Source organism: Pseudorca crassidens, chromosome 16, assembly GCF_039906515.1.
Source record: "Pseudorca crassidens isolate mPseCra1 chromosome 16, mPseCra1.hap1, whole genome shotgun sequence".
Taxonomy (NCBI): domain Eukaryota; kingdom Metazoa; phylum Chordata; class Mammalia; order Artiodactyla; family Delphinidae; genus Pseudorca; species Pseudorca crassidens.
Window position 1 is genome coordinate 48880665 of NC_090311.1, and position 26272 is coordinate 48906936.

The 26272-nt window shown below is 49.5% G+C and overlaps 1 protein-coding gene across 2 annotated transcripts in view; it reads left to right on the forward strand.

The window, feature by feature from the left end:
- GRID1 (glutamate ionotropic receptor delta type subunit 1) overlaps positions 1–26272 on the forward strand; it is a 666917-nt gene that overhangs the window by 128499 nt on the left and 512146 nt on the right. For both annotated transcript variants that reach the window (XM_067710323.1, XM_067710322.1), the window contains exon 3: positions 1443–1727. In XM_067710323.1, the coding sequence (XP_067566424.1) occupies positions 1443–1727 (285 nt within the window). The remainder of the gene's footprint in view (positions 1–1442; positions 1728–26272) is intronic.

Sequence of the window (26272 nt, forward strand, 5' to 3'; positions counted from 1 at the left end):
CTGGTCTCCATCTCCTCCTCCCAGCCTGGTCGGAGGCATTACATAAACCCAGGTGCTTTCAACCGAAAGAAACATATTGTCAAAGTTGTTCAAAAGTCTGCCCTCAGACTCTAGGTCCATCTGATTCACTTTGTTATACAGCAGCAACTAACACACCATTGTAAAGCAATTATACTCCAATAAAGATGTTAAAGAAAAAAAAACAAAGTCTGCAGCAGACGGCCTGCTGACATTCACAGGCTGTGTTTTGAAACTGCATCTGCTTCCACACATTCCTGCCATCACATACAGCATTATTAATAAGTGTTTGCTTCAAAACTGGTGCAGTGGGTTGCAGTGTTGGGAGGTGCATCTTTCTGTTAATTGGTCTGATGTTCCAAAAAGGTCTAAGTGTATGGCTAAAAGGGGTTCCTGGAACTCATGGTTGCTGGATGACTTCAAAAGGTGATCCCTGAGCGCAGCTACCCTAGAAATAGCTGCTGGCACCTGGTCATGTTCCTCCTACACACCTGCAGTCAGCGCCCCAGCTGCTGCACGAGCATCTTCCTTTGTTATTGTCAAGTGGCTTTTGAATAATCCTGGGCTTCTGGAACCACATGCTTCCTCTGGGGTTTGACCTAGTATTTTTATGATATGAATCAAATGGACTTGGCCAGAAGACCTAGGGTTCCTGGGGGGTTTTGCCTACAATCTGGATCCTCCGGGGTAAGTTTCTCCCTGGCTTTCCGATGTTATTTATTTATTTATTTTTTCAGTACGCGGGCCTCTCACCGTCGTGGCCTCTCCCGTTGTGGAGCACAGACTCCGGACGCGCAGGCCCAGTGGCCGTGGCTCACGGGCCTAGCCGCTCCGCGGCATGTGGGATCTTCCCGCACCGGGGCACGAACCCGTGTCCCCTGCATCGGCAGGGGGACTCTCAACCACTGCGCCACCAGGGAAGCCCTTTCTGATGTTATTCGTTCCCCTCAGCCCCAATCAGTTCAGTTCAGCCAACAATTGTAGAGTACACAGTGTATTCTTGGCCTGTGGCGTGGCCTTGGGAATACATGGGTCAACAAAATGAGCTCACAGCCCAAGTGGGAAACAGGATGGCTAATTTAGTAGCACTGATGGCTGTCTCAGGCAGATGTGGGTTGTGTCCCTGTTCTACTCTCCCTGCTTGAGTAGCCTAGGACAAATGATTTTGCCTCTCCTGACCTCTGTTTTCTCATCTGTTGAATGGACACAAGAACATCTAGCTGGCAGCATCACTAGGGCATCATAGACTGTGCCTGTGAGAGCCTCTGGCCTGGCCTGGCCTGACATGCGTTCTTGGTCCCTGGAGGGAGGCAGTGTTTTTTGGAACCCTGGGAATGAGCTGCCTGGCATGAGCTGTGCCAGTTGAAGCCAGGGCAGCATCACCCCCATGCTGACCCCACCCTCTCTCTCCCCTCTCTTTCCAGCCTGTGACCTCATGACCCAGGGGATTTTGGCCTTGGTCACATCCACCGGTTGTGCGTCTGCCAACGCCCTGCAGTCCCTCACAGATGCGATGCACATCCCACACCTCTTTGTCCAGCGCAACCCAGGGGGCTCTCCACGTACCGCCTGCCATTTGAACCCCAGCCCTGACGGCGAGGCCTACACGCTGGCCTCCAGACCTCCCGTGCGCCTCAATGATGTCATGCTCAGGCTGGTGACAGAGCTGCGCTGGCAGAAGTTCGTCATGTTCTACGACAGCGAGTACGGTGAGTTGGCGGTAGGGGGTGCTCTGGGGCTCTGGTGGGGGCATGGCCAGGCACTGGGAGACCTGCGAGCTGGACCATCGCTCGTGGAGGCTGAGCGCTTTGGAGTGGGCTGGGTGTGGACAGCAGTTGGTGGTCTGAGCCAGGTGGGTCTTTGGGTGGTAGGACTGAACCTCAAGCTTTGTGAGTGGGGGAGGAACTCTGAAAACAGATCTGTAGACAGGAGCTAAAGTTGCCTAGCAACAACACCTTATCATGACAGCTGAAGTTGGAATCATCTTAAGAGTTTTCAATAAAATATTAATAAACCACTGGCAGGGATCTGAAGGGCTGCACGCAGGCAGCGGTGGAGGCTGGCCAGCATGGGTCCTCCTGGAAGCCTCCTCTGCAAAGTGTTCCCCTCTCACTGGCCGCTCTCCCAGCTTTCCCAGCTCCTTATCTCCCTCTGCCCTGATCTGCCCTCAGTTTCAGGGTTTCTGGCTGGGGCAAAGGTCAGGGGGAGGGACACCCTGAATGTCATGGAGCCAGGCTGGGGTTGTGTGGGTCTGGGGACACTGGCCATGGCTGGTCATGGCTTCTTTGAAGGCCTCCCATATGAAAAAAAAAATCATAATTTGCTTGTGAGGAAACTAGAACAGTGGGCTTTGAGGAAATAGCTTTAGGTTTTCTATGACTGCTTTGTGAAAACAGACCATTTCTAGTCCCAAGATAAAATGGTTTCCACCTTATGTGTTTTTCTAAAAAAAACCTTTTTATTTTGAGTTAATTGAGATTCGCATGCAATTATGAGAAACAATTCAGAGATTCTGTGTGCTCCAGCATCTTGCCTGTCATACAATATCACAAGTGGGATTTGACCTTGACACAATCCATAGGCTTTGCTCATATTCACCAGTTGACATGCACTTGGGTGTGTGTATTCACTTCTGTGTGATTTTATCACATGTGGATTCATGTGACCACCACAGTCAGATGCAGAGCAGTTCCCATGCTACCCTTTTATAGCCATAGCCACCCACATTACGTGTCTTTAAAGGGTGTGGGGGACTGGTGACGGTCAGCAGCTGCATAGCTGGGACCAGGGTAGAATGGGGTGGACCCTCGAAAGTCCTGTTTTTCTCTCTTGGTGAAATAATTCCTTTGCCAAGGATGTAACTAAGAAGAGAAACCAGCATATGTTTGCCTTTGCCTAAATACTCTGCTTCTCTAAGACCAGAATGTTGTCCTCAGCTCTTGAGCAAATATGCTGTTGAGAGTCTTCCAGAAGGAACTGAAAGAGCAGAGAGTCACTGTGCTGAAATTAAGATGAGGTGGTGATGGGGAGAAGGGCAGCCGGAGGCTCCAGGCGCTTGAACTGGACTCTGTCCAGGAGTTGGTCTCTCCTTCCAACCCTGCTCAATCCCTGACTCTGGGAAGGCGTTTGAGACCATGTCATAGCACCTCTTAGTGGCCCAGCCTTCCCCTGACAACCCTTTGTGTTGGTGGTTCAACCCCCGACCTTGGGTCTGCTCTGAGGCTGCATCCTGTAGGGAGGTGTGGACACTGCCAGGGCTGAAGGTCCAGTGTCTGTAGACCCTTCCCACCTCACTGCTCCTGGTTTCTTTGCTCTCCTTTTGCTCTGACCTATAGAAACTCTTCAAGCCTTGGTTCTTCCTAAGCCCTTAAGGTGGCTTTGGTGGGAACCTCAGCCATAGGAAGCAGTTATCAGCTCTCCAGCCTGCCTATCCCATCTGGGCTCCTGTAATTCTTGAAGACCAAATGACACCTAATGGCACTCGCTCAAATTCTGTGTTTTCTTCTTCTTACATTCCTTACCTCCACTTGGCTCAAGGATCAAGTCCCCAAGGAAGGGCGCCTGATCTCCACCTGTCTGCAGACTCCTCCCTTTCCCATAGAGCTGGTTCCTTGGTTACATGCTCTAACAGACACACGTCTCCTTCCTTCAGCCTGCTCTCAGCTTGTTGCAACACACTCATGAGGGCTAATCCTTGATGAGCAGTTACTCCCACCCGGGCTCTAAGCTCCAAGACAGTGGGCCATGTGCTCTTCCCTGCTATGTCTCTGCGGCTTAGCATGGTGGCTGGCACACAGTAGGCCCTAAGAAATTGTCACTGTGTGAATGAACCAACTCGTTTATGCGGACATGGACTTTTCAAACAATTTTCCCACAAGACAAAGGAGAAATGGGGGGAAAGACAGGGACACTGAATAGTCTGACCTCTGAGGTAGGGGAGGTGAGCTAGGAAACAGATGTTTCATTCTGTAGGCACACTCCTCTGCCCCTCTCCTCTCCCACCCAGACCCTCCAATCAAACCAAAAGATGTGCCCCTCTTTTCTGACACGGAGACCTTTGCTACCTTTGGTAGGGTTGAAGTGAGTTTTCAACTAAACTGGCCTTTATTAGTAGTAATTCTATAAAGACACAGGGTACCCAATAGCTTTCCTCTGGTGGACCACCGCAAGCAATTGGTTGAGCCTTGAATGCTGTGTTGGGAAGGATTCTGAGGAAGCATGTAGGCTCAGCAATAAAAGCGCTGTGATTGCTCCATGAAGCACCATGTTTGCGGGGACGGGCTGGCAACATCCTGCCCTGTTTGCAGATTCTGATCTGGAAGGTAGGGGAGAATCAGGCATTTCAGAGCCGCCTTACACTTGGCTGTCGCTGTCCAAGGTGCTGATCCATTTGGCGTTAGCCTTTCTGGAGGCCAGTGCTCTTTTTTTTTTTTTTTTTTAAATATAAATTTATTTTATTTATTTATTTTTGGCTGCGTTGGGTCTTGTTGCTGCGTGCGGGCTTGTTCTAGTTGCGGTGAGCGGGGGCTACTCTTCGTTGCGGCGCGCGAGCTTCTCATTGCAGTAGCTTCTCTTGTTGCGGAGCACGGGCTCCAGGCACGCGGGCTCAGTAGTTGTGGTGCACAGGCTTAGTTGCTCCGCAGCATGTGGGATCTTTCCGGACCGAGGCTCGAACCCATGTCCCCTGCATTGGCAGGCGGATTCTTAACCACTGCGCCACCAGGGAAGCCCACCAGTGCCCTTTCATTGGGTACTATGCAGAACTTCCTGGCTTTGCCTTCCCTGGTCATTGGCCCCCTGATTTGACAACCTTTGAGGCAGGGTTTCTACCCCAAACATTCTCTATAAAACGTTCACCACTGTTACTTGTTTTGGCCATGCCCCTCAGGCACAGCCCAACCTCTGGCCCATTTTTAACATGTTAGATGAGCCAAGGCGGTAGAAGCCCACATGCTCTTTGATGCAGCCCCAAGAATTCGGGGTGTGGATGCTCCCTCAGCTTGGCTGGCATTGGCCTCTCCAAGGGCCGTGGGTGGATTTACATTGCTGATATGCCCAAGACAAATGGTGCCTCCACAACTCCTCAGGGCCCTTCCTCCACCCGATCACTGCAACACTAGCTGCAGTGAGCCCAATTAGAAAGCAAATTGAGTGTAAAGACTGTTTCATTCCTTCCAAAGTCAAACAGAAGTGGTTTGGGGATATAGTGACTTTTTTTTTTTTTTGATGCTGATCTGCAAGTATCTTTACATATATTATTTGATTAAAGCCATTTAATAACTCTCTGAGGTGGGATTATTGCTGCATTTTACGGATGAGGAACGTGAGGCTCAGAGAGATTCTTTCTGACTTCGATGCCCATGCACTTAGCCAAGGCGCCATCCTATTTCTGTAATCCGGGGCTTGCTAGGCTCCAACCTTCTTCTCCTAGCCCCAGCCAGACAGAGTTAATGCCAAGGATGGGGTGTGTGGAATGGACTTGGCATGCCCTAGCTTTGTCCAGTCAGTCACTTGCTAATGAATGTCATATGTAAGATCCCACTCTTGCAAGGTGAGGACTGATCCTTCCTCATTTGCCCCTCAGCCTCCCTTTAAACAAAGGCATGTCCTTCCCTGGGTGGAGCCTGAGGACTGGGCATCTGAGTCAAGAGTCAAGGGTCAGAGAGACAAAAACACGTTCTGAGAGAGAGTTTGGCAGAGTGGTGGGAGAGGAGTTTGTGTATTTAAGGTTTACAAAATGCAAGATGTGCCATTTGGTAAAATTCCATCAAGAATACTTGTGTGCTTGTTGTGACAGCGAAAGGAAAAATGAAAGAGAAGCTGGCATTTGGGAGAGAAAATCTGTAACATTAAAATACCAAAAGTTTGGATTGAACCGAAGAGATAACTTTCTGACTTGCCACTTCAAATTCTGGGATATTCGTGTGTGTCTTGAGGAGGATGTGCTAGGAGCTGCAGGCACAGTTTCTCCCTGGTGAACACATCTGGATGAGGGGCGTATGACTGGGATCTTAGAAATCTCTGACTCATTCGTTCAACAAATATTCACTGAGTCCCTACCATGCACAACTATTTTGCTAGGTACTCTTTTTACATGAAGAAACAGATGGGTGGAGTATCTTGGCTGAAGTTGCACAGGGCTGGGATGTGAAGTCAGGACCCCAGGGCTCTTTCCTCCACAGCATCTCTGGGGTGTGGTGGTCCCTTTTGGCCTCTGGGCCAGCTTGCAGGCCTGGAATGGGGTTGGGAGCTGGGATTCCACAGGAACAAAAGCTTAAATCTCTAAATGTGTGGCCATTTCCTATTCGTGCTTGTTTGAAAATTATTTTAAAAAGTTTAAAAGTTGCACATGTTTACAATGTATATGTCAAGTTAAAAGAATGGTGATAAAGTGAACTCCCATGAACCCAGACCAGTTTAAAACTGTGTAGGAGCCCTTGTGTGTCCAGCTCATATTGTGTCGTCTCCTACCTAGGGGACATAAACACTATCTTGGTTGTGTTCTAACCAGTTCCTTGCTTTTCTTTATAGTTTATCATGCAAGTATGGATCCTAAGATACATATTCCTTAGTTTGGCCTCTTTGTGAACCTTAAATATCTGGAGTAACACTTCTGTACACTTTCATGATTGCTTTCTTTTTTATTCAATATTAGGTTTTTGAGATCTGTTCACTTGATGCAGATGGGTATATGTGATCATTTTTACTGCTGCAAAGTATCACCTGATTTATTATCCATTGTGTTCCTATGGGCATTTGTTTCCAGGTTTTTGCTATTACAAATAATACTGATAAGATTATTGGTGTTCGTGTGCAAGAATTTTTTCAGGGTCTATCTCAAAGGAGCAGAATTGCTGGACTATTGGGTATGCATGTTTCACTTTAGTATATCATTCCAAATTGCTTTCCAAAGAATTTCTATCTGTGTTCACTGCTCTCTGCAATGTATGAGCGTTCTCAAAGCTCCCCAACTTCACCAACACCTGGTACTGTTTTTACTTTTAAGATTTTCATGTGAAATGGTATCTTGCTGTGATTTTAATTTATAATGCTGTGATAAAAGATGAGGTTGAGAATCTTTTCATATCTTTATGCACTATTTTTGTTTGCTCTTCTGAACACCTGTATGTAGTTTTAAATTTTTGCCTATTTTTAAGACTGAGCCTTTTCTTTTGTAAGTTAGGGATGTTAAATACCTTCTTTCAGTTAGTTGTCTTAATTCACAGAAGTTCTATATTGTACTGTTTTCAAATTTATTTATCTTTTAGACAAGTAGCTCTGTTTCCTGTCTCATTTAAGAGGTCCTTCCCTATCCAAGTGGCATAAAGATATTCTCCTGCTGAAACCTCACTCTCTGCACTGAGAACAAATGTTGTCCTCCTGCCTGGATATCCATAGCTAGGCCCTGCCCCTGGGTGTGCCTGGATCCCAATGCTAGACCACCTCTCCCTGCAGCCATGGCCTGACATTCCTTGCTGACACTGCTCTGCTCTGCTCTGGCCACGGAGCTGATCTTATTCTTGGTGGTGATTGCACAGCCTGTGGCATGGTGGCTTGAGAGGGCTTCCAGGAAGAGGTGGCATGTAAGCAAGGGTCTGAAGGACTAGTAGGAGATAGGCAAGCAGAGGGCACTGGAGGAGGAGGGGAGGAAGCGTGTCCCAGGCAGAGGGAAAAGCATGCTGGAAGGCCTGGGGGCAATGGAGAGGGGAAAGATCGTATGGCTGGGTTGTGGGCAGTGGCCATGGGTGAGGCTGGAGCTCTGGGCCCGGCAGGCCTTAGAGGCCTCACTGATGAGCTCAGAGTCCCCAGAAATCCTTGGGAGCCATAGCTCACTACCTCAGGTGGTGCCTTCGGGTCCTATTCTTCACGCCCAGTCCAGAGACCTGAGGATAGACATGGGGTCTCCATCTCTAGAGGGCTCTGGTTCTTCAGTTGCCTGTGTCCGGACTCATTGGCTGTCTACGAAAGGGAAGAAATTAACGCACAGAGAAGAGCTGTGGTCTGACTGAGGACAAATCCCAGACCCAGAGTCCAAGCCAGAGGCAAGGCCTGAACTTCCCAAGTAACTCAGGTGGCCCAGGTATGAGTGAGTAACAGTGCACGTCTCTCCAGCTGTCACTCTGAGCAGGGCACTGAGGTCCAGCTCACATCATCCTTATGGCAACCTTTCCAGGTGGGTGTATACTATCTTTGTTTTACATATGAGGAAACTGTGGCTCAGAGAAGTAAAGGGATGTGCTCTAGGTCGTATGGCTGGTGAGCAGGGGGGTTGGCCAGGTCTGATTCCCAAAGCCCGGGTATCACAGCTCTGCTCACAGCCTCTTGGTTCTCATGGCAAAGCTGTAGGGAACAAACACCTCAGGTAGACTCTTCTTAATGCACAAGGATTTATTGTAGCATTGTTGGTAACTGCAGACATTCCAACAACCTTAATGGTTAAGTATATTATGATACATATATATAATGGAAAACTATGGTTCTTTATGTATTAAGAAGCCATAGTTCCAACACATGGTACTGTTAGCTCACAATAGCAAAGTGAGAACAGTGGTGTCAGTATTGCTCTGGGTCAAGGCAAGCTCGCACGTGTGTATATCTGAGTACACATACAGTCATAAAGGAGTGCTGTGTTAGGGAGGGAAACACAATGACTTGGGACGGGGATGGGAGATATATTTCTTACTGCATATTTTAAAAATATCTTTCAAGTTTTGTTTCAAGTACAAAAAATAAGTAAGTAAATAAAAAAGAGTGGAGGTTGCCATCCCTCCCTCCTACTGACTGCCCATGGTGACTTCTCTGAACTTCTGCTTTCTCACCTAAGGAACAGGGATGGTAATTTCTGAGCTACAGAGTAAAACCCCCAGCAGAGTTCCTGGTACATGGCAAGTGGTCTATATGATAGTAACAAATCATGTGTGGGAACCAGGAGTGGCAGTGGTCAGTATTCCCTCTCATGGCTGGGTGTGGGCTCAGGGCTTGGTAGAGTCTTGGCAAAAGAGCTTTGGCTGTTTGCCCCTCCTCAGGATTACTCTTGAGTATAATGGTTAGGAGCAAGGACTCAGGAGCAGTCTGCTTCAGTTGAATCCTGGCTCTGTCTCTATAGCTGTGTGACATTGGAGAAGTCACTCAACCTCTCTGTGCAACAGTTTCCTTATTTGTCAAATGGGGATAAATAATCATTTCCGCCCAGTGTGCTTGATGTGTGGGTTAAATGCATTAATACACGCCAAGAGCTTAGCACAGTGCCTAGCACATGCTGAGTACTCAGGAAGATTTCCTTGCTCAGGAACTGCACCCAGTGGTGGCCCCTTTACTGCCCGTTCTCCGTTAGCCTCTGAGCTGGTTCATCTCTGCTGTGGCCCAGAACACATCTTAGTTATATTCTTGGTGCTTGTGGAAGGGTCAGCTCTCTCACCTGCAGGGGACACTCCAGGCCTCCCTGGCAGCAGGGCTGAGCTGCTGGGCGTCACTGCAGGCTCACTGCGCGGTCCCAGGTAGCTCTGATGAGCCATTGCACCTTCTCAGCTGGACAGCCTGACAGTTTCTCGTGGCAAACATCTGTCGGCTGTTGGTCCTCACCCTTGAGTCCTCCTGACATGAAACTCCCCGGGAGAAAGAGAATTACTGGACAAATGCTATTTTAACCAATGCTTTGTGCCAACGAAATCTCCTTTCTTGCCCCCGGCATAGGAAGTCAGATGACTGAACTGCGATGGTGAGCGTTCTCAAAAAAAAAAAAAGATGGTACTGATGAACCTAGTTGCAGGGCAGGAATAAAGATGTAGACATAGAGAATGGACTTGAGGACATGGGGTGGGAGGGGGAAGATGGGGTGAAGTGAGAGTAGCATCGACATGTATACACTACCGAATGTAAAATAGTTAGCTAATGGGAAGCAGCAGCATAGCACAGGGAGATCGGCTCGGTGCTTTGCGATGACCTAGAGGGGTGGGATGGGGGGATGGGAGGGAGGCTCAAGAGGGAGGGGCTATGGGGACATATGTATGCCTGTAGCTCATTCACCTCGTTGTACAACAGAAACTAACGCAGCATTGTGAAGCAATTATACTCCAATAAAGATCTATTAAAAAAAACACACATCCTATCATTATGGCATTAGTTTAAATTGAAGTAATAAATACTTTTTCCAGATGAAATGAACAAGTGAGTTTAATTGCTAGGAAACCTACCAAGAAGTTCGACAACAACTTTACCGGGATGAGTGTTTTGTGTTTGTTCTCCGATCTAATTATAAAGCGACTGTACTTTGGGGCACATAAATTGTAGCACTTGCTGGAAGATTAAAGTTCAGTAACGCTGAAGTTCCCTCACCCTTCCATCAGATTCCATGGTGCGTCCGAGGACATGAGGAGATGCCTGATGCAGGCGTGGATGAAGGACAGGAAGGCGGGGCTGCCCTGGCCCCCACGCATGGCCCATTGTGCAGCTGGGGCCCAAGGGAGTCGCCACAGCAGGAACTTGGCCAGGCCTACACCTCCCTCTTCCCATGTCGTGCCACAGTGCCCCCTTGGAAGACAAATGTGGCCCTGTCGACATCCCTCTCCTGCTGCCCCTGCTTTTCCAGACCTCTGCAGCCCCAGGATACAAGAGGGAACAGGTTTTGTTGTTAAATACTAGAATTCCAGGAAGGACACCCACAAGACGGGGCCCCAAATATCTGGGAGGACTGTTGGCCCAAGTGGGATCCTGATCCTGCCCGCGACACCCAGTGCAATGAAATATTACGTCCTTTTCGTTGTTTCAGTTGAACTATCTCCTACCCTCCCATCAGGGAGAGCAGGGCTCTTTCCTAATAGGATCCAGCAATGTCAGGAGAGTTCCTTAATTTTTTGAAATGAACTATGTTGAGGCATAATCGGCATGCAATAAAATACACTTATTAGACGTGTACTGTTTAATGGGTTTTGACAAATGTATGCACTGGCACAACCACCATCCTAGTCAAGGTGCAGAACATTGCCAGGTATAGAAATGCCTGTGCTGTGAAGAGAGAACATCATAGATAACTTCCTTCTGGCCCCAGTCACCTCAGCACTGGCTGGAAAGCCATAGGCCCTGAGAGCAATTCTATATGCCTGGAGCCTGCGTGTAGCATCTTCTGCTCCTAGGAGTGTTCTCAGGGACCTGGAGTGTCAGTGTGTCTGACCAGAAGACAGGGAGAGCATGGGGAGGAGTGGAAGGCAGGGGAGGGGAGGGGTGGGGGTAGCCAGGGAAGCCCTCTGGCAGCTGTGGCTGGCACTCGGACTGAAGCCGTCTCCAGCCGGGATGAGAGCTCTGTCTGCTCATTGGCCAGAGATGGCCCCTCTTCCCTTGCCAAGCGACGCCTGGCACCTCCTTGAGAGGCAACATTCGGGTGGTCGTGGGCACAGACTCAAGCATCAGAAAAGAATGACATTCAAGTCCCTGCTCCATTGCTTACTGCATCCTGGGCAAGCTATGGGTGCCCTTCAGAGCCTTGGTTTTCCTGATCTGTAAGATGGGTATCATAGTGCTTCTTTCCTAGACTGCTCGTGGATCCTGGCCAAGCACGTTCTCAGCGGTATAGCAGGGTGAGAGCCTTATGCTTTAAAAGTTTTCCTTTGCTTCTCACAAAGGGAATCTCAGTGGATGCCACCCAGCTCTGAAGAAGCCTTTTTGGAGGCTTGGGAAGTGGGTTTCCTTGGCTGGTTGCTCAGCAGCTGGGCCCTGGGGGAGGGGAACCATGGGTCTTGCTGGTCTAGATGTGTCTAGACAGCATCTATGAGCAGCTTTAAGAACATCCTTCTCCTTGGGATTCTTGGGAGGCAGAAAGGCTCCAGGAATACCCTAAGATGTGAAGTGTTGTGTGGGAACACTTGGGGCACTTCTGCCCCCAAAAGCCTTCCCTCACCAACTCATTAAAAAATGGAACTCCTTTTCCTCTTGATACCCTCTTCCCTCTTCCTTGAATTATTTTTTTCATTGAATTTACCTGCCATTTACTTACTTTTTGATGTTTGTCTTCCCCCAATGAGAATGTGAGTTTTGTGTTTTATTATGTGACGCTGTGTACCCAGAATTTAGAACAGCACCTGGAACATAGTAGGTGCTCAATAAATACTCGATATATGAGTGAATGAATCTATATTTTGGGGTGCTTCATTGCGTATTTATTCTTCCAGGAAGCATTTGTTTCTTTATATGAGATTCCTAATTACGGCAGTAACATGTGATTTCTATGGAGTCCAAAGATCAGGCAAAACCTCACCCTCCTCCACTCCCACCAGTGAACTAGTGTGTTCAGGCTGCTGAGTTTCTGTCTACACCTTCCTTCTTGGAAAGTGTGGAGGGAGCACTTGTGTACCCAGGGGGAGGGCCTGATGAGAGTTCAGATGGGCCCAGCCCTTGAGAAAGCTCTCCCCACAGCTTCACAGGAGGAATAAACACAAAATACATGTTTATATCACAGTGTGAGGTTAATAGTGGCCGCTGAGGTGTTGTGGGTGAACACGTTGGGGAACTTGGGTTCCGTTCCTGCCTCAGCCTTTTTTCTCCCTTATCTCTGGGCCCATTGACAAATCTTTCTCATCCTTGGTTTTCTCATTTTGGCAGTGGGGATAATAAAAATGCCTACCTCAGAGGGTTCTTGGGAGGTTGAAATAAAATGAAATGATGGATCTGAGAGCAATTGAGCTCCTTGTGGTACCAGTCCATTTCTCATTTGTCCGACTACTCTTCAGCACCCAGGACAGCGCCGCAAGTGCTGGCCTGTGATCGCAGAGCCCTGAAGCCTAAACTCCCCCCAGCCCCCTTCAACTCTGCTTTGGGAGGTGGTGGGTTCTGAATTAGCTGGGAGCAAGGAGGGCTTCGTCAGGTAGAGGAAGGGGGAGGGAGATCCCAGGTAGGGGAAACCTGTGTGCAAAACATCAGGGTGTAAAATAGCACGGCATGTTCTAGAGGAATGTTTGGAGGGCTAGCAGCTTACGCCGAGAGCTGGAAGTGATGGAAGGTGTCAGTGGGAAGGGTGGGCAGGGGCTGTGGCACACAGTCTCAGGCGACCTGACCGGGAGCATGTGAGTGGTTAATTCGTCATGTCTATGGCAGGGTTTCTCCTCTTCTGATGCAAGGCGTGTGTGGTGCTATCAAGGCTTGCCCTTCCATGGGAACTCTCCTGTCCAGTGAGATGCTTAGGAACAGAAGCCTGTTCTCTTTGGTTGTGTCACCCTGGAATGTGACAGGATTGAAGTTGCTTGTACATTGTGTGGCCAGTTCTCCATTGTAAGAAGTCTGGCAGTTTTGATTGGGGGGGCTGCTGCCCACCCCATGTTTCCCGCTGGAGGCTCTGAGAGTGGTGACAAGTTCACTTGAAAGCAGAAGATGGAGGGGTCACACTGACATGGCCACGTTCGCTATAAGTGGCATTATGTCTCTTCTCCAGGCCGCTGTTTATCCAATCCCTTGCTGACCTGGTACCTGTGAGGGCTTGCCTGCGTCTCGCCCCAAGCCTCCTGGTCCAGGGCAGGGGCCTGCACGTGGGCCTGGCATGCTCTCGTGATTTTTGGTTTAATTGTTTTGGGATGCCTTGTTTGCTTATTTGTTTATTTCCTGCACACATCTAGAGAGGGTTTGCAGAGTCTTCTCATGAGGCGCGGCGGTCAGAAAATGAAGACAGGGCCATAGTGGCTGCGCTGGCTGGGAGGCTGGTAAGGAGTGCCGTGAGCATGCTCTCCTGGCAGGCAGGATGGGGGAAGGAAGCCGTGGCTTACAGGGCGTCCACGTCCTCCAGAAGGAAGAAGCAGGACAGCTTGCTCCTCAGAGGGACCAGGCTTCTCCAGCACTTCAAAGAATTCCCCCGGAGGAACCTGGTCTGTGCAGGGGACACGGAAGACAGAGTGTAATAGTAATCCCGGCTCAACTTTAAAGCACAAGCAGAGGTGGGTTTTGTTTGACTGTCACTCACAGTCCTCTGACTATGGAGGGTGGTCTCAGGCTAGAGCTCGCCATTCCCGGAGGGCGGGTCCGACTGCCCCCACCTGAGCTTCCTTTAGGCTGGTCTTCATGGGGTCCGTGGATTCTTTTTGCCCACTGAGCAAGGCCTCCTGTATCTAATCAGTCCAGTTCCATCGGCCAGACACCCACCGAGTTCCAGGTGCTGTGCTGGGGAATTGGAGGTGAGCGTGGCAGGCATGGCTTTTGTCCCCTTGGCCCCAAGGGTAACTGCCTTCATTGGGGAAGAGGGTCGCGATGGAGGCCGTGCTGTGACGGCCACTGGAGCTGCCGCAGGGAGCTCGGCCTGCCCGGCAGAGCCTGGGAAGGCCTTTGAGAATGGAGTTCAGTCCGGATGGAGTGAGGAGGGCCGAGCAGAGGGGAGGGCAAGGCGGGCAGATATGGGGGCCCAGGGGTGAGAGAGCTGGAGGAAGTTCTGTCTGGCTGGATCTAGTGTCTGGGGTCAGGGACTGGGACATGGACCTGGCCCAGGTGGTGGAGAGGCTGAGTATTCTAAAGGCAGCGGGGAAACATGGAAGGGTAACTCACTCTGCTTTCTTTGCTTTGTTGATTTTTCTTTGAAATTATTTTTATTGTATAAGTAATAATACAAAATGAATATGTCTTGTAAAAAAAAGGGTAAACAGGGCTTCCTTCGTGGCGCAGTGGTTGAGAGTCCGCCTGCCGATGCAGGGGACACGGGTTCGTGCCCCGGTCTGGGAAGATCCCACGTGCTGCGGAGTGGCTGGGCCCGTGAGCCATGGCCGCTGAGCCTGCACGTTTGCAGCCTGTGCTCCGCAACGGGAGAGGCCACAACAGTGAGAGGCCCGTGTACCGCAAAAAAAAAAAAAAAAAAAGGGTAAACAACTTAGGCAGTTAAGGTGAGAACAATAGGTGCCCTTAATGCTCCCTCTCCTGCCTTTCTCTCTACAGCTAAGTAAGTAAAGGCCTTGCCTGGGCGCATCCCGCTTCTCATGTGCAGACATTCATGTGCGCATACACGGAGCTTTGCAAAAGCGGAAGCTTTTGCTTCGTGCTGTGCTTCTTACTTGAGTTGCTTCGGAGCCGTCACACCGTGTGGGTCCCCTTGGTTCTACCTTGTTCTCCTTACCTGCTGCACAGCCTTCGGCAGGGTGGGGTTTCTGCATCCATTTCCTCATTGGGTGGCTTCTGGTGCTTTTGCTCTCACAGGCGATGCTAGAATGCACACCCTTAAAGGCGCAGCTTTGTGCACGAGCCTCAGTATTTCTCTGGGCTGGATTGCTAGAAAGTAGAGTTGCTGAGTTGCAGTGGGCCCTGTGTTTTCCAGTTAGGAAGCTAGAAAGATCGTGCTAAGGTGCCAGGTACCAAAATAAGGCAGGCAGGAAGAGAAGTGTTTTGGAGAACAGACCCTATTCCGGTTCCTGTTTTTTTTTTTCTTTTTCTTTGTTGGTTTGGGGGAAGATAGTTTCTTGGATGCCATGTTGCTGAGAAAAAGTGTGATTAGGCAGAAAATCAGGGACAAGATCCAAACTCGGAGAAGCCTATGAGGTGGAGCAGGGGCCCTCTTAGGTCAGCAACAGCTCTTATGAGAAACTATTTGAGAACTGAGTCAGCTGCAGCTCGGTGGGGGTGGGCAGTGGGAGCGGGTGGTCCTGTGGTGTGTCCTGTTTTGAAGGGGTTATGCCTCACGGGTGGGATGGAGTCAAGCTGACGTGGGTGGTCCCTGGAGGAGCAGCTGACGGGCCTGGGACTGGGGGAAGGGCTGATGTGAGCCAAAGACTCCAGCCTGCTCTAAGTGGTACCAAGACTGGACCTGGACTAAGGGGGAGGTGGTACAGGAAATCAGGAACTTTCCAGCTGTCAGAGCTGGTCTGAGCTAGAAGGGACTGCTTCCATCCCCCAGGGAGCCCCCGGGGTCACTGTGGCAGGAAGGGTCCCTGTCCCTTGTCCACCTGGGATGGGCGGAGCATCTTTGGGTGACAAGTCATTATTAACCAAAGGTCCCCATGGAAGATCTCTGCCTCATCTCCCCGGGGCCTACAGGCTAAAGGCCGTTTGGTTGAGCTCCGCTTAGGGACCATAAACAGAGTGATGTGCCCTACATTGTTTTTCCAAAAGGAAGGGGATAGAACACTTCTTGTGCAGTTACCCTGTGCCAGGCGCCTTCACCATCCTTTTCTCAGTCTGCACAGCCAATCGGCAAGTTTGGCACACGCACACCAGCTAGTCTAGGAAACTGAGGCTGGGAGGGGTTACAGCTGCAGGTGGCAATTTAAGTCTCCAACCCTTACTCTCCTCCCCACTGCTCCAAGCGACAGATGTGTGTGTTTCCCTGGCGTGAGGAGGGAGAGGAGGGGTGGGACAGGTGGCACCCTGAGGGCCCCTGAGTCAGAAGATGCTGTAGTGGGTGGAGGCCCAGGGGGCTGGGAGGCTTTTTCTGGCTGTCCCACCCTCTCTTCATCCCCCACCCCTTGCCTCCCATCCTCCAGACCCTCCCGACACACACCTCCTGGACATGAACACAGCACAGCCTTGGGGTCGGAACTCAGAGGGCCGCTCTGGAGGGTGTACCCTCGTTGTGTGGCCTGTACGGACTTCTTGCTGGAGGCCTCCGTGGCTCTGTGGCATTGCTACAAATGTAGGTATGAAGGGATGTCACCTGCGGGTCCTTGTGACACGTACTGTAGTCTGCTTGTACACTGGGAATGTCCCGCTTTGCTTTTTTCAATTGTGGTAAAATCTATACAACGTAAGTTTACCATTTTAGCCATTTCAGTGTGCAGACGCAGTGGCATGCAGCACATTCCCATTGCTGTGGAACCATCGCCACCATCCGTATTTGGAACTCTTTTCATTTTGCGAAGCTGGAACTCTGTACCCATTAGATTCTAACTCCCCAGCGCCCCCTCCCCCGGCCCCTGGCCACTACCCTTCTCCCTCCCTCTATGAATTCGACTGCTCTAGGGACCTCACATAAGTGAGATCATACAGTGTTTGTCTTTTTGTGACTGACTTATCTTACAACACAAAGTCTTCAAGCCTCACTCATATCATAGAATTTCCTTCTCTTTTAAGGCTGGGTAATGTTCCAGTGTGTGTCTATGCACCACATTTCGTTAATCCATTCATCTGTTGATGGGCATTTGGCTTGTTCCCACCTTTGGTCTACTTTGCTTTCTGACGGTAACGAAAGAAAAGTGTAGTCTCTTGTTAGCGTGTGTGTGTGTGTGTGTGTGTGTGTAGTGTGTATTTGCATATAATACCTTTTGGAAGGCGTCCATTCATTCTTCATTGTCACCAAAGTCACCTTCCTTAAACTCAGAGCCTTGCTTAGAGCCTGGCAATGGCGCCCCTTCTCCTCCGGGTGAAGTTCAGATCCCTTCAGGGAGCCCATGGGCCTCAAGGTCTGTTCCTTGCTCCACTCTTTCTCCAACCTCTTCTCTCATCATTCCCCCAAGACTGTGTAAATCCTGGCTACACAGGATTTATCAGTTGGGGCGCAGTCAGGGAAACACAGGCCACTCCCTGTCCTTCAGGGGGGGAATTTATCTACTACCAGAGGTGAGACAGGTGACATGGAAGCAACCCAGACTAATAACTTTAGGAAGGCACCAGAACACCCAGGGTTAAAGGGGCCAATGGGAGAGATGGTCCTGGAGCCAGGACCGCCCAGTGGGAACGGGAATCTCACAGAGAGGCCACCGTGTGGGAGCTGGGAGCATGGAGAAGGCACTGAGCTGACGCTCGTTGTTTGACATGGGTCAGAGGTACAGAAATAAAAAGACTAGAGATCTGGAGGCTTACACACACACGTGAGCACACACACATGCAGGCACGCACACACCTCAGGTGCCTGTGGTAATTAAAGTCAGAGGCACAGATGAGTGTAGTCTGCTGCCAGCTGTGAACCTTGCTAACCGTCACCAAGAAAGATCAATAAATCTGCTTCCTTCTAAGTGGCGCGGGATTTCACTGGAGGGCCTAGGGCAGCTCAAGGTGAAATCTTCCTGAGGACTTCCCGTCAGCCAGCCTGCGCGGGAAGGGCATCAAAGTGAGTGTCAGGTGCGCTCCAGACCTGTAGGATGGCGTGGTGCATCAGGGGCACCTTGGTACCCGGAGACAGGAACTGGGGGAGAAGCTTTCCTCCCCAGTGGCCCACCTTGGACCTCCCTTGTGCCTTGGTGACAGCCTCTGTGGTCAGAGGCCCTGGGTGCTGCTCCAGCCTCTCCTGACACGGCAGAGGGCACGGCACCAGCACAGTGAGACTTCTTGGGCCTCCACATCTGCTGTGGGGACGGAGGCAGTGCGGGGAGGGGTGTGTGTGGTGACCTGCAGCCAACGTGCACGGGCTCACGAGAGCCGCTGGGCCACTTCTTCCCAGCTCCATGTTCAGTGACAGCACTTCAGTAGCTAGAAATTGACCATGTGGGAGTATTTACACCATGGAAATCAGCAAGTGCTACGCACCAGGGCTTTTTGACAAACTGATTTTAAAGTTCATACGGAAATGCAAAGTACCTAAAATAGCCAAAACAACTTTGAAAAGGAAGAATAAACCTGGAGGACTAACTAAATGACCTCAAAACATGAAAAACGTAGACAAAACGTGTAAACATAGACAAACAGACTACTGGAACAGAATAGAGAACCCCAAAATAGACCCCGACATGTATAGATGATTGATTTTCAACAGAGGTGCAAAGGCAAGTCCATGAAGAAAGAAGAGCGCTTTCAACAAATGCTGCTAGAACAAGTAAATATCTATGTGCAAAGACATAATCTTCAATCTATACCTGTACTGTATATAAAACATAAGTAAAAAATGGATCACCGACTGTGAAAAAACTAAAATTATAAACCATCTATAAAGCACAATAGAAAATTTTTGTGACCTTAGGTTAGGCAAAGATTTCTTGGATACAACACCCAAAGCACAATACATAAAAGAAAGAAATTGATAAACTGGATTTAATTAAAATTAAGACCGCTTTAAGAATGAAGCTCTGTGAAAGATACTGTTAAGAGAATAAAAAGACAAGCGACAGACTGGGAGAAAATATTTACAAGTTACATGTCTGATAAAGGAATCACATACAGACTATAAAGAACTCTTAAAACTCAATAATAATGAACACCACAATGAAAAATAGGCAAAGTCTTTGAATAGACACTTCACCAAAGAAGATATATGTATGACAGGTAGGCACATGGAAAGATGCTTAGTAGTTAGGGATTAGGGAAATGCAAATTAGAACCACAGTGAAAAGCTACTGCCTACCTACTAGAATGGCCAGACAGACAATACAAAGTGTTAGGTTACAGAGCAACTGGGATTCTTTATTTTTATTTTTTTAATTAAGAAATTAAAAAAATTTTATATTGGAGTATATTTGATTAACAGTGTTGTGTTTCAGGTGTACAGCAAAGTGATTCAGTTATACATATACAAGTATCTATTCTTTTCCAAATTCTTTTCCCATTTAGGTTATTACAGAATATTGAGCAGAGTTCCCTGTGGTATTCAGTAGGTCCCTGTTGGTTATCTATTTTAAATATAGTAGTGTGTACATGGCAATCCCAAACTCCCAGTATATCCCTCCCCCAACCCTTTTCCCTGCTAACCATAAGTTTGTTCTCTAAGTCTGTGAGTGTTTCTGTTTTGTAAATAAGTTCATTTGTATCATTTTTTAAAGATTTCACATGTAAGTAATATCATATGATATTTGTCTTTCTCTGTCTGACTTCACCTAGTATGATAAAGGTCTCCAGGTCCATCCATGTTGCTGCAAATGGCATTATTTCATTCTTTTTAACAGCTCAGTAATATTCCATTGTATATATGTACCACATCTTCTTTATCCATTCATCTGTCGATGGACATTTAGGTTGCTTCCATGTCTTGGCTATTGTAAACGCTGCTGGTGGGAATGTAAAATGACACAACCACTATGGAGAACAGTTTGATAGTTTCTTAAATAGTTAAACATACACCTACCATATTAGCCATTCTACTCCTGGGTATTTACCCAAGAGAAATGAAAGCATATATCCACTCAAAAGCGTACAGCAACTTCATTTGTAATACCAAAACCAGAAGACAGCTGAAATGTTTGTCAGCAAGTGAATGGATAAACACATTGTGGTATAGATGATAAACACAACTATACAATGGGATACTATTCAGCAATAAAATGGGATCAATTATTGGTCCAGTAACAGCATGGATGAATTTCAAAGTAATTAGGTTTAGTGAAAGAAGACAGACAGAAAAGAATACACACCGAATGATTAACATTTATATAAAACTCTAGAGCATACAAACTAATCTATAGTGAGAGAAGCAGTTCAGTGGTTTCCTGGGGACTGGGGTGGGTGGCAGGGGCCACAAAGGACACAAGGAAACTTTGAGGGGGGTGGTCACGAAATATGTTCGTTATCCTGATTGTGGTGATTGTGGCGATACATGTGTTGAAATCATGCACTTCAATATTTGCAATTTATTGCATACCAATTATACCTCAATAAAGCTGTTAAGAATTTCATTGCCTTTTCCAGATACCATGCTGCCTGTCACAGGGGTTCTCTTTCCACGCCAAAGAAACCATCACGCCTGAATTCATTCAAACTTTTTCCTTATGGTTTTCAAAGACGTGTTAGTTTGAGAATCCGTCTGTGTAACATCTACCACATAAGTGAGTCATGCTGGCTTGCTGGAATTCTGTCACACATGGGATAGAAAGGGTGGAACAGTCAGGATTGTATCAGGGGCCCTGAATGCAGTGAGTGATTTCAACCGATAGTCCTTGAAATGCACTACGAAAGAAGCTAAGTGAATCGTGGTCTTCTAGAAGCTGACATCATGGTTTTTAATCTCAGTGTTATAAGTTTCTTCCTTTATCAACTGTCTGCATTATGGTTGATTAGTAAGTCTCTGGCCTGCTCAGAAGCCATCAGGTAGGGACAGATTAGCGTGCCAGTTACGGAACAGCGGTGGGGAGAAGCTGATCAGATGTACTCAGACAGCACGGTAATTAGCATGCCCGAGACACCAGGCTGCCGCGCTGGGGCGGCCTTGGCCAGTCTCACTGTGGAGCGGTTTGTTCCTTTCCACAAAGAAATTCATTAGTGGAGATCAATGGCCTGCAGAGTGGAGGCCCCCTCACCCCTGCCCGCTGCTGCCTCCCATCTTCACGGCCCAGAGGCAGAGGTCCACAGGCTAGTTTGCTGGCCGCTCTCCAGGGCTGGTGGGCAGCGTCCTCAGGGCAGGGCTCTGGGAAGCGCCCGCAGACCCTGGAATTCTGCATGCCCCCACCGTCTCACCTCACACTCCCAACCAGAAGAGCTGAGCTCTCAGCTCCAGGCTGTCTGCGTCTGGAGGTTTATGTGGAATTGATGCCAGGGTCTGGTTCTGGTGGGAGGAGTCTGACGTTTCTGAGTCAGATTCATAAAGAAGTCCGCTTCTTTGTGGTTTGTCCCACGCCTGTTTGCTGACCAGTGGGAGCGAGGACATAGTGGATTCTAAATCCATTTACTCATCCAGTAGGTGTCTATCAGGTGCCGTCTGCATGCCGGGCTCTGTCCTAGGTACTGGGGAACGAAGAGAATGACAGAGTCGAGATTTCTACCCTCATGGAGCTTATAGTCTAGCATAGGAGACAGAAAATGAAGAAATAAGGAAGCAAGAAGATAAGTACCAATAAGTGATTAATAATCTTGTTCTTATTTAATGCACAAAATATATATGACTTCCTCTCATTCAGAGGTTCACTTCCTGGGTTCACAGAATCCCTAAGCTCCTTGAAATTGTATGGGAAAGTGTGTATGTGTGCGTGCGCATGTTTCTGCTTTTTCTCTGGGAAAAGTCTGTAGTTTTCACCAAATGCTTAAAGGGTCCATCTTCCAAGGAAGGGTAGACCCATGACTTTAGTTCACCAACCCCCTCATGTCCATGGGTGCAGGTGTCCAGTGCTCAGCCCCTCCTGGACCCACCATGACTCTCTCCTCCTTGTCTCTCTAAGTCAGCTTACTTCCAGAGAGGTCTGTGTTCCCTTCCCCCAGCTGGGCTCTGAGCTGTTGCCTCCCTCTCTGGATTCAGGTCTGTGTATACCAGAAGGTGCTTCTTACCCTGCTTTCTGAGTGGCAGAGGTCACTCTGCCCCAGTACTAGGTCTTTCTGCAACCATGAGAACGGGGTCTTCATTTACCAAGGGCAGCCCCAGGAGATGGGCCATGTGCAGAAACCTTCACTTTCCTGTCCTGGACCAGAAAGCTGGTCAGGAGCCTGCTGGGTGTCAGGTCTGAGCCTTGAAGATTGTCCTGCCCGTGGCCTGTATGTCTGAGGGAGCCTCAGGGTCTGGGCCTAGCTACCCTCCACGCGGCCAGCGTCCAAGTGAGGACCCCACACTGCGCACCCTCATCCTCAGCATTACCTTGGACCCTCCAGGTTAGCCCGCCCTGAGCTTACCTGGTCCCTCAGGGCCTGTGGCCTCTCTGGTCTGGCCCTGGGTTCCCTCCACCCCATCTCAGGAGGGTGCTGGGGGGGCCCTGGGCGCACCTGTTGCTCTTTGTGTCTTAGTCTCAGAGGACTTTCACCGCCCAGTTCCAGGGCCTGTCCTCAGGTGGTAGAGAAGGCTCTGGCAGCTACCTTGTTCCTGTCTGCAGCTCACAAGAAAATGGGGCCTTTTGTGGGTGAGCCCCTGGAGAGTGTGGGGGAGGCTTGGGACTGAGTACGTACACATGGGCTTTCTCCCACAAGGCTCCCCAGTGCCCATACCTTTGCCCCAGCCCAGCTCAGGGCAGGGAGCTCGCGGGGCCGGTAACCTTGGTCCCTCAAATGGTCCTTGCCCTTGACCTAATCCCTGCACTCAGCAGACCACAGGTTCTGATTATGTTTGGAACAAGGTCAGTATGGGGCACTCTGAGGATAACTTCAGAGTCTCAGGGATCCCAGAGTCACTTTCCTAACAGAGAGTAAGACCCTTATACATGCCTAAGCATGGCCCTGGGAAGCATTGGATCACCTGGGGACTCTGTGTCATTTGTCAGGAAAACGGGCAGAGGGACACCTGCTGTTGGAGTCGAGGAGAGGAGTAATTGAAGTGATTCCTGCAGGTCCCACCACGTTCCCTGTGTCTCCTTCCCTCGCACCAGCTGGAGGCTCCCTCTCACAGGCTTGTTGGCGGGTCACCTCACCCGTAGCCACCACCTAGGACGCCCCTCCCTTTGCTCAGCCCTGCTCTGCCCTGCCCCAGCGTGTCCCACACTCTTGGCTGTGCTGTTTTAGGCCATTGGAGCTCCACTTTCTTTATGGTGCTCCAGGCCTTTAAGCAGGATGATGACCTCTCTGGGAGTCTTTCTGGACCCAGAGCCTGGGGTTCTCCCTGCCCATGTGCAGGGGTTTGGATGGAGGTGGATTAATAATGTGAGCCCCTTTCCCCTCTCCCTTTGCAGGAAGCTGGCTTTTGTGGGGGAAAGATGGGCTTCCTCGTGGTCACCTGGGGAGGGTGACTTCACTGTCAGATGTCTCTTGATTAAGGTGGCTGAAATCCTAGCCAACATTTATTTAGACCTGATTCACTGGTTTGGGCCAGTTGGATCAGCTGTGGCTGTCGTGATTGGTGGTTGTGGGACAGGGCGGAATTTGTGTGAGCTGCGGCTCCCTGCTTCATAAAGACATTCCCATAGATGGAAGGACACTGTCCTATGGCCAGTTGGTGCAGTAAGTGGGGGACCCAAGGAGAAAAAGGGGCCTTGGGGTCCCACAGAATCCCATCACCTGTTAGAGCCAGTTAAATCCAAAATTACATTGTGGCTCTCCATTTGCAAATTATGTGACCTTGGACAAGGAAGGGAAACTTTCTGAGCTGGAGTTTCCTCCCTTGAAATCTGGGGATGGAAGTGACTTCCTGCTTGGGCTGTGGTGAGAATCAGAGGAGGTGACCTGGTGAGGATGCCTGGCATATCATCAGGGGGAACCTGATTGGATTTGGATAAATAAATGTTCTGCTGGATCTCAGGACAGTGAGGAGAAGGATGGAGGGGGAGGGGATAGAGCTGCTGGAGGCTGGCAGGTGCCCAGCTTGATCTGATCACCGGAACCCCTGTGCTTTCCATCACATTCTTTGCTCAGGCCAGGCTGGGACCCTGGACCACCAGCCTGAGGAGAGTGGGGCTAGAGGAAAGCTTGAAGATCAATAAGACTCTGCAGCCTCTGCAGTCCTGCCCGCCCAAGGTCAAGGCCCTCAGCTCAAAGTCGCAGAGAAGGTTCTCCCCATCAGAACACTTATGAAGGGTTCCCTGGTCATGACACTGATTTTGAGGGCCTCTGGGATAGATGGTCCCACTCAGAATTAAGCAGGGATGCTAGGGAGGAATGGTCTGCTGAGAAAAAAGTGGAATGGGGGAGGGGGAAGAGAAAACAGAAAGTCAGAGAGGCCTAGGAAGGCCTGGCTGTGGCTCCTATGCTCCAAAGTGTGGACCAAGGGGCTGCTTAATTTAAGGAGCCTCTGGTTCACCGTGTGAGCCCACGGTCCTGAGGAACGAGCCACGTGCTGGTCAGCTGGAGGCTGGCACGTGGAAGTGTGGTCTCTTTTGGGTTTGTCCTCTTGGCTGTTGGCTGAAACCCTTCCTGCGACCCACCACAGGCAGTGAAACGGCCCATGGGCATGATTCTGGGGCGTGGATGGGAGCAGCCTGGGTGTCCTCACCGGTAGCCCTGTGCCGATTTGCCAAAAATCAGACCAATTTGTCCTTAGAGCAACTCACTGAATAGTCATTTGCTAAAAGACTGGAGATATTTCCCCAGTTTTGCGTTTACCCCAGTCCTTGCCTCTGCCCTGTATCCTTCTCCCCCTGCCTCTTCCTCTGCCTCTGCCTCAGTTTTATGTGCAAATGGGTAGGTGGGGGAGGAGCAAGATAAACGGAAAACTTAGAAAAAACCCTTCGTAACACCAACTGGTGTTTGAGAGACACGTGATTTGTGATTTGGCCTCTGGTCAGTTGGCCGCTGGGAGAACCGGTCGCTTGGTGATCTTGTCATTTGGGCAATGGACTGTGGAGATTTGGTTTTTGTGGAGATGACCTGATTTCTGAAGAAAAATACTAGCCCAGAGGTCTACAGGAAGCCACGGGCCTCCTCCCTGAAAACTCATCTCATCCGTTATGGCCCTCAAGGCTGTGACTGTCTCGTCTCTTCAGAGAGAGTAGCTCGGCGCTCTCTTCACAGTGATGGACTGGGCTCCCCCCTCCAATCGTGCGCGCTCTCTCTCTCTCTCTCTCTCTCTCTCTCTCTCTCTCTCTCTCACACACACACACACACACACACACACACACACACACACTTCTGCCTGAAGCCGACAGAGAAATAAGTTGGATGTCGGGCAGGCTTTTCCCAGGGGCTGGCTCAGAAAACAGCCCTAATTGGAGGGAGTAGGGAAAAGACAATGTACTGTAATTGGTCTAAATAACCCTTCTCGCTGAGTGTTAAAGTTCTCCAGGAGCAGACACAGCTATTCCCTCCCGTGGGTTTTCTTTCCGTCTTGGAAGCACTTGCTCCCGGTGGGTGGTGCTCACCTCTCTCCCCTCGGGGCGGGTGGGAGACCCTGGGTGCTGCTGGTCTTTGCTGCTTTAAGGGCGAAGCAGCAAAGTGACATGACAGAAGCCGGGCTCTGTGCCTGGGGCTGTCTCAGGGGCGCAGTGTCTGAACTCACTGTTTCTCCTCCACATCTGGTCCCCTTCTGTCTTGGCTGGTGGCACCGCTGTCACCGGGGGGATATTCCGTACTTTCTCACACAGCTCTCAGCCCATTGATCACCCACTCTTCTGAGCATCCTTGAATCTATCCTTTCTCCATCCCCCCATTACCGACCTTCATCATTTCTTACCTGGGTTAGTATGATAGTGACCTGTCAAAGTTCCTTCAACCAATATTTCTGCTTCGAATCCACAGTCACCAAAGGGAATTTGAGAACATGAATCTGATCAGTCGAATCCCAGTCTGATAATTTTGGTGGCTCTCTGTTGACTCAGGATCAAGTTCAAGCTTTGCAGCATGGCATCTCAGTATTTTCCTAGCCTGGGCCTTCCTTTGCTCTCCAGTATCATCTTTTCTTACTCTCCCATCTTTGCAGTTCATCTTCAGCAACACTGGATTGCTTTAGTTCTCAGAACATGCATGGAGTGCTTGTTGCTAGCGACCCCAACTTTATAAGCCTCAGTGCTTTTGCACATGCTGATCTTCCTGTCAGAGAATGCTTTCCTTTCACCTCGTACCCTAGTAAATTTAATAGGCCTTCAGGACCCAGCTC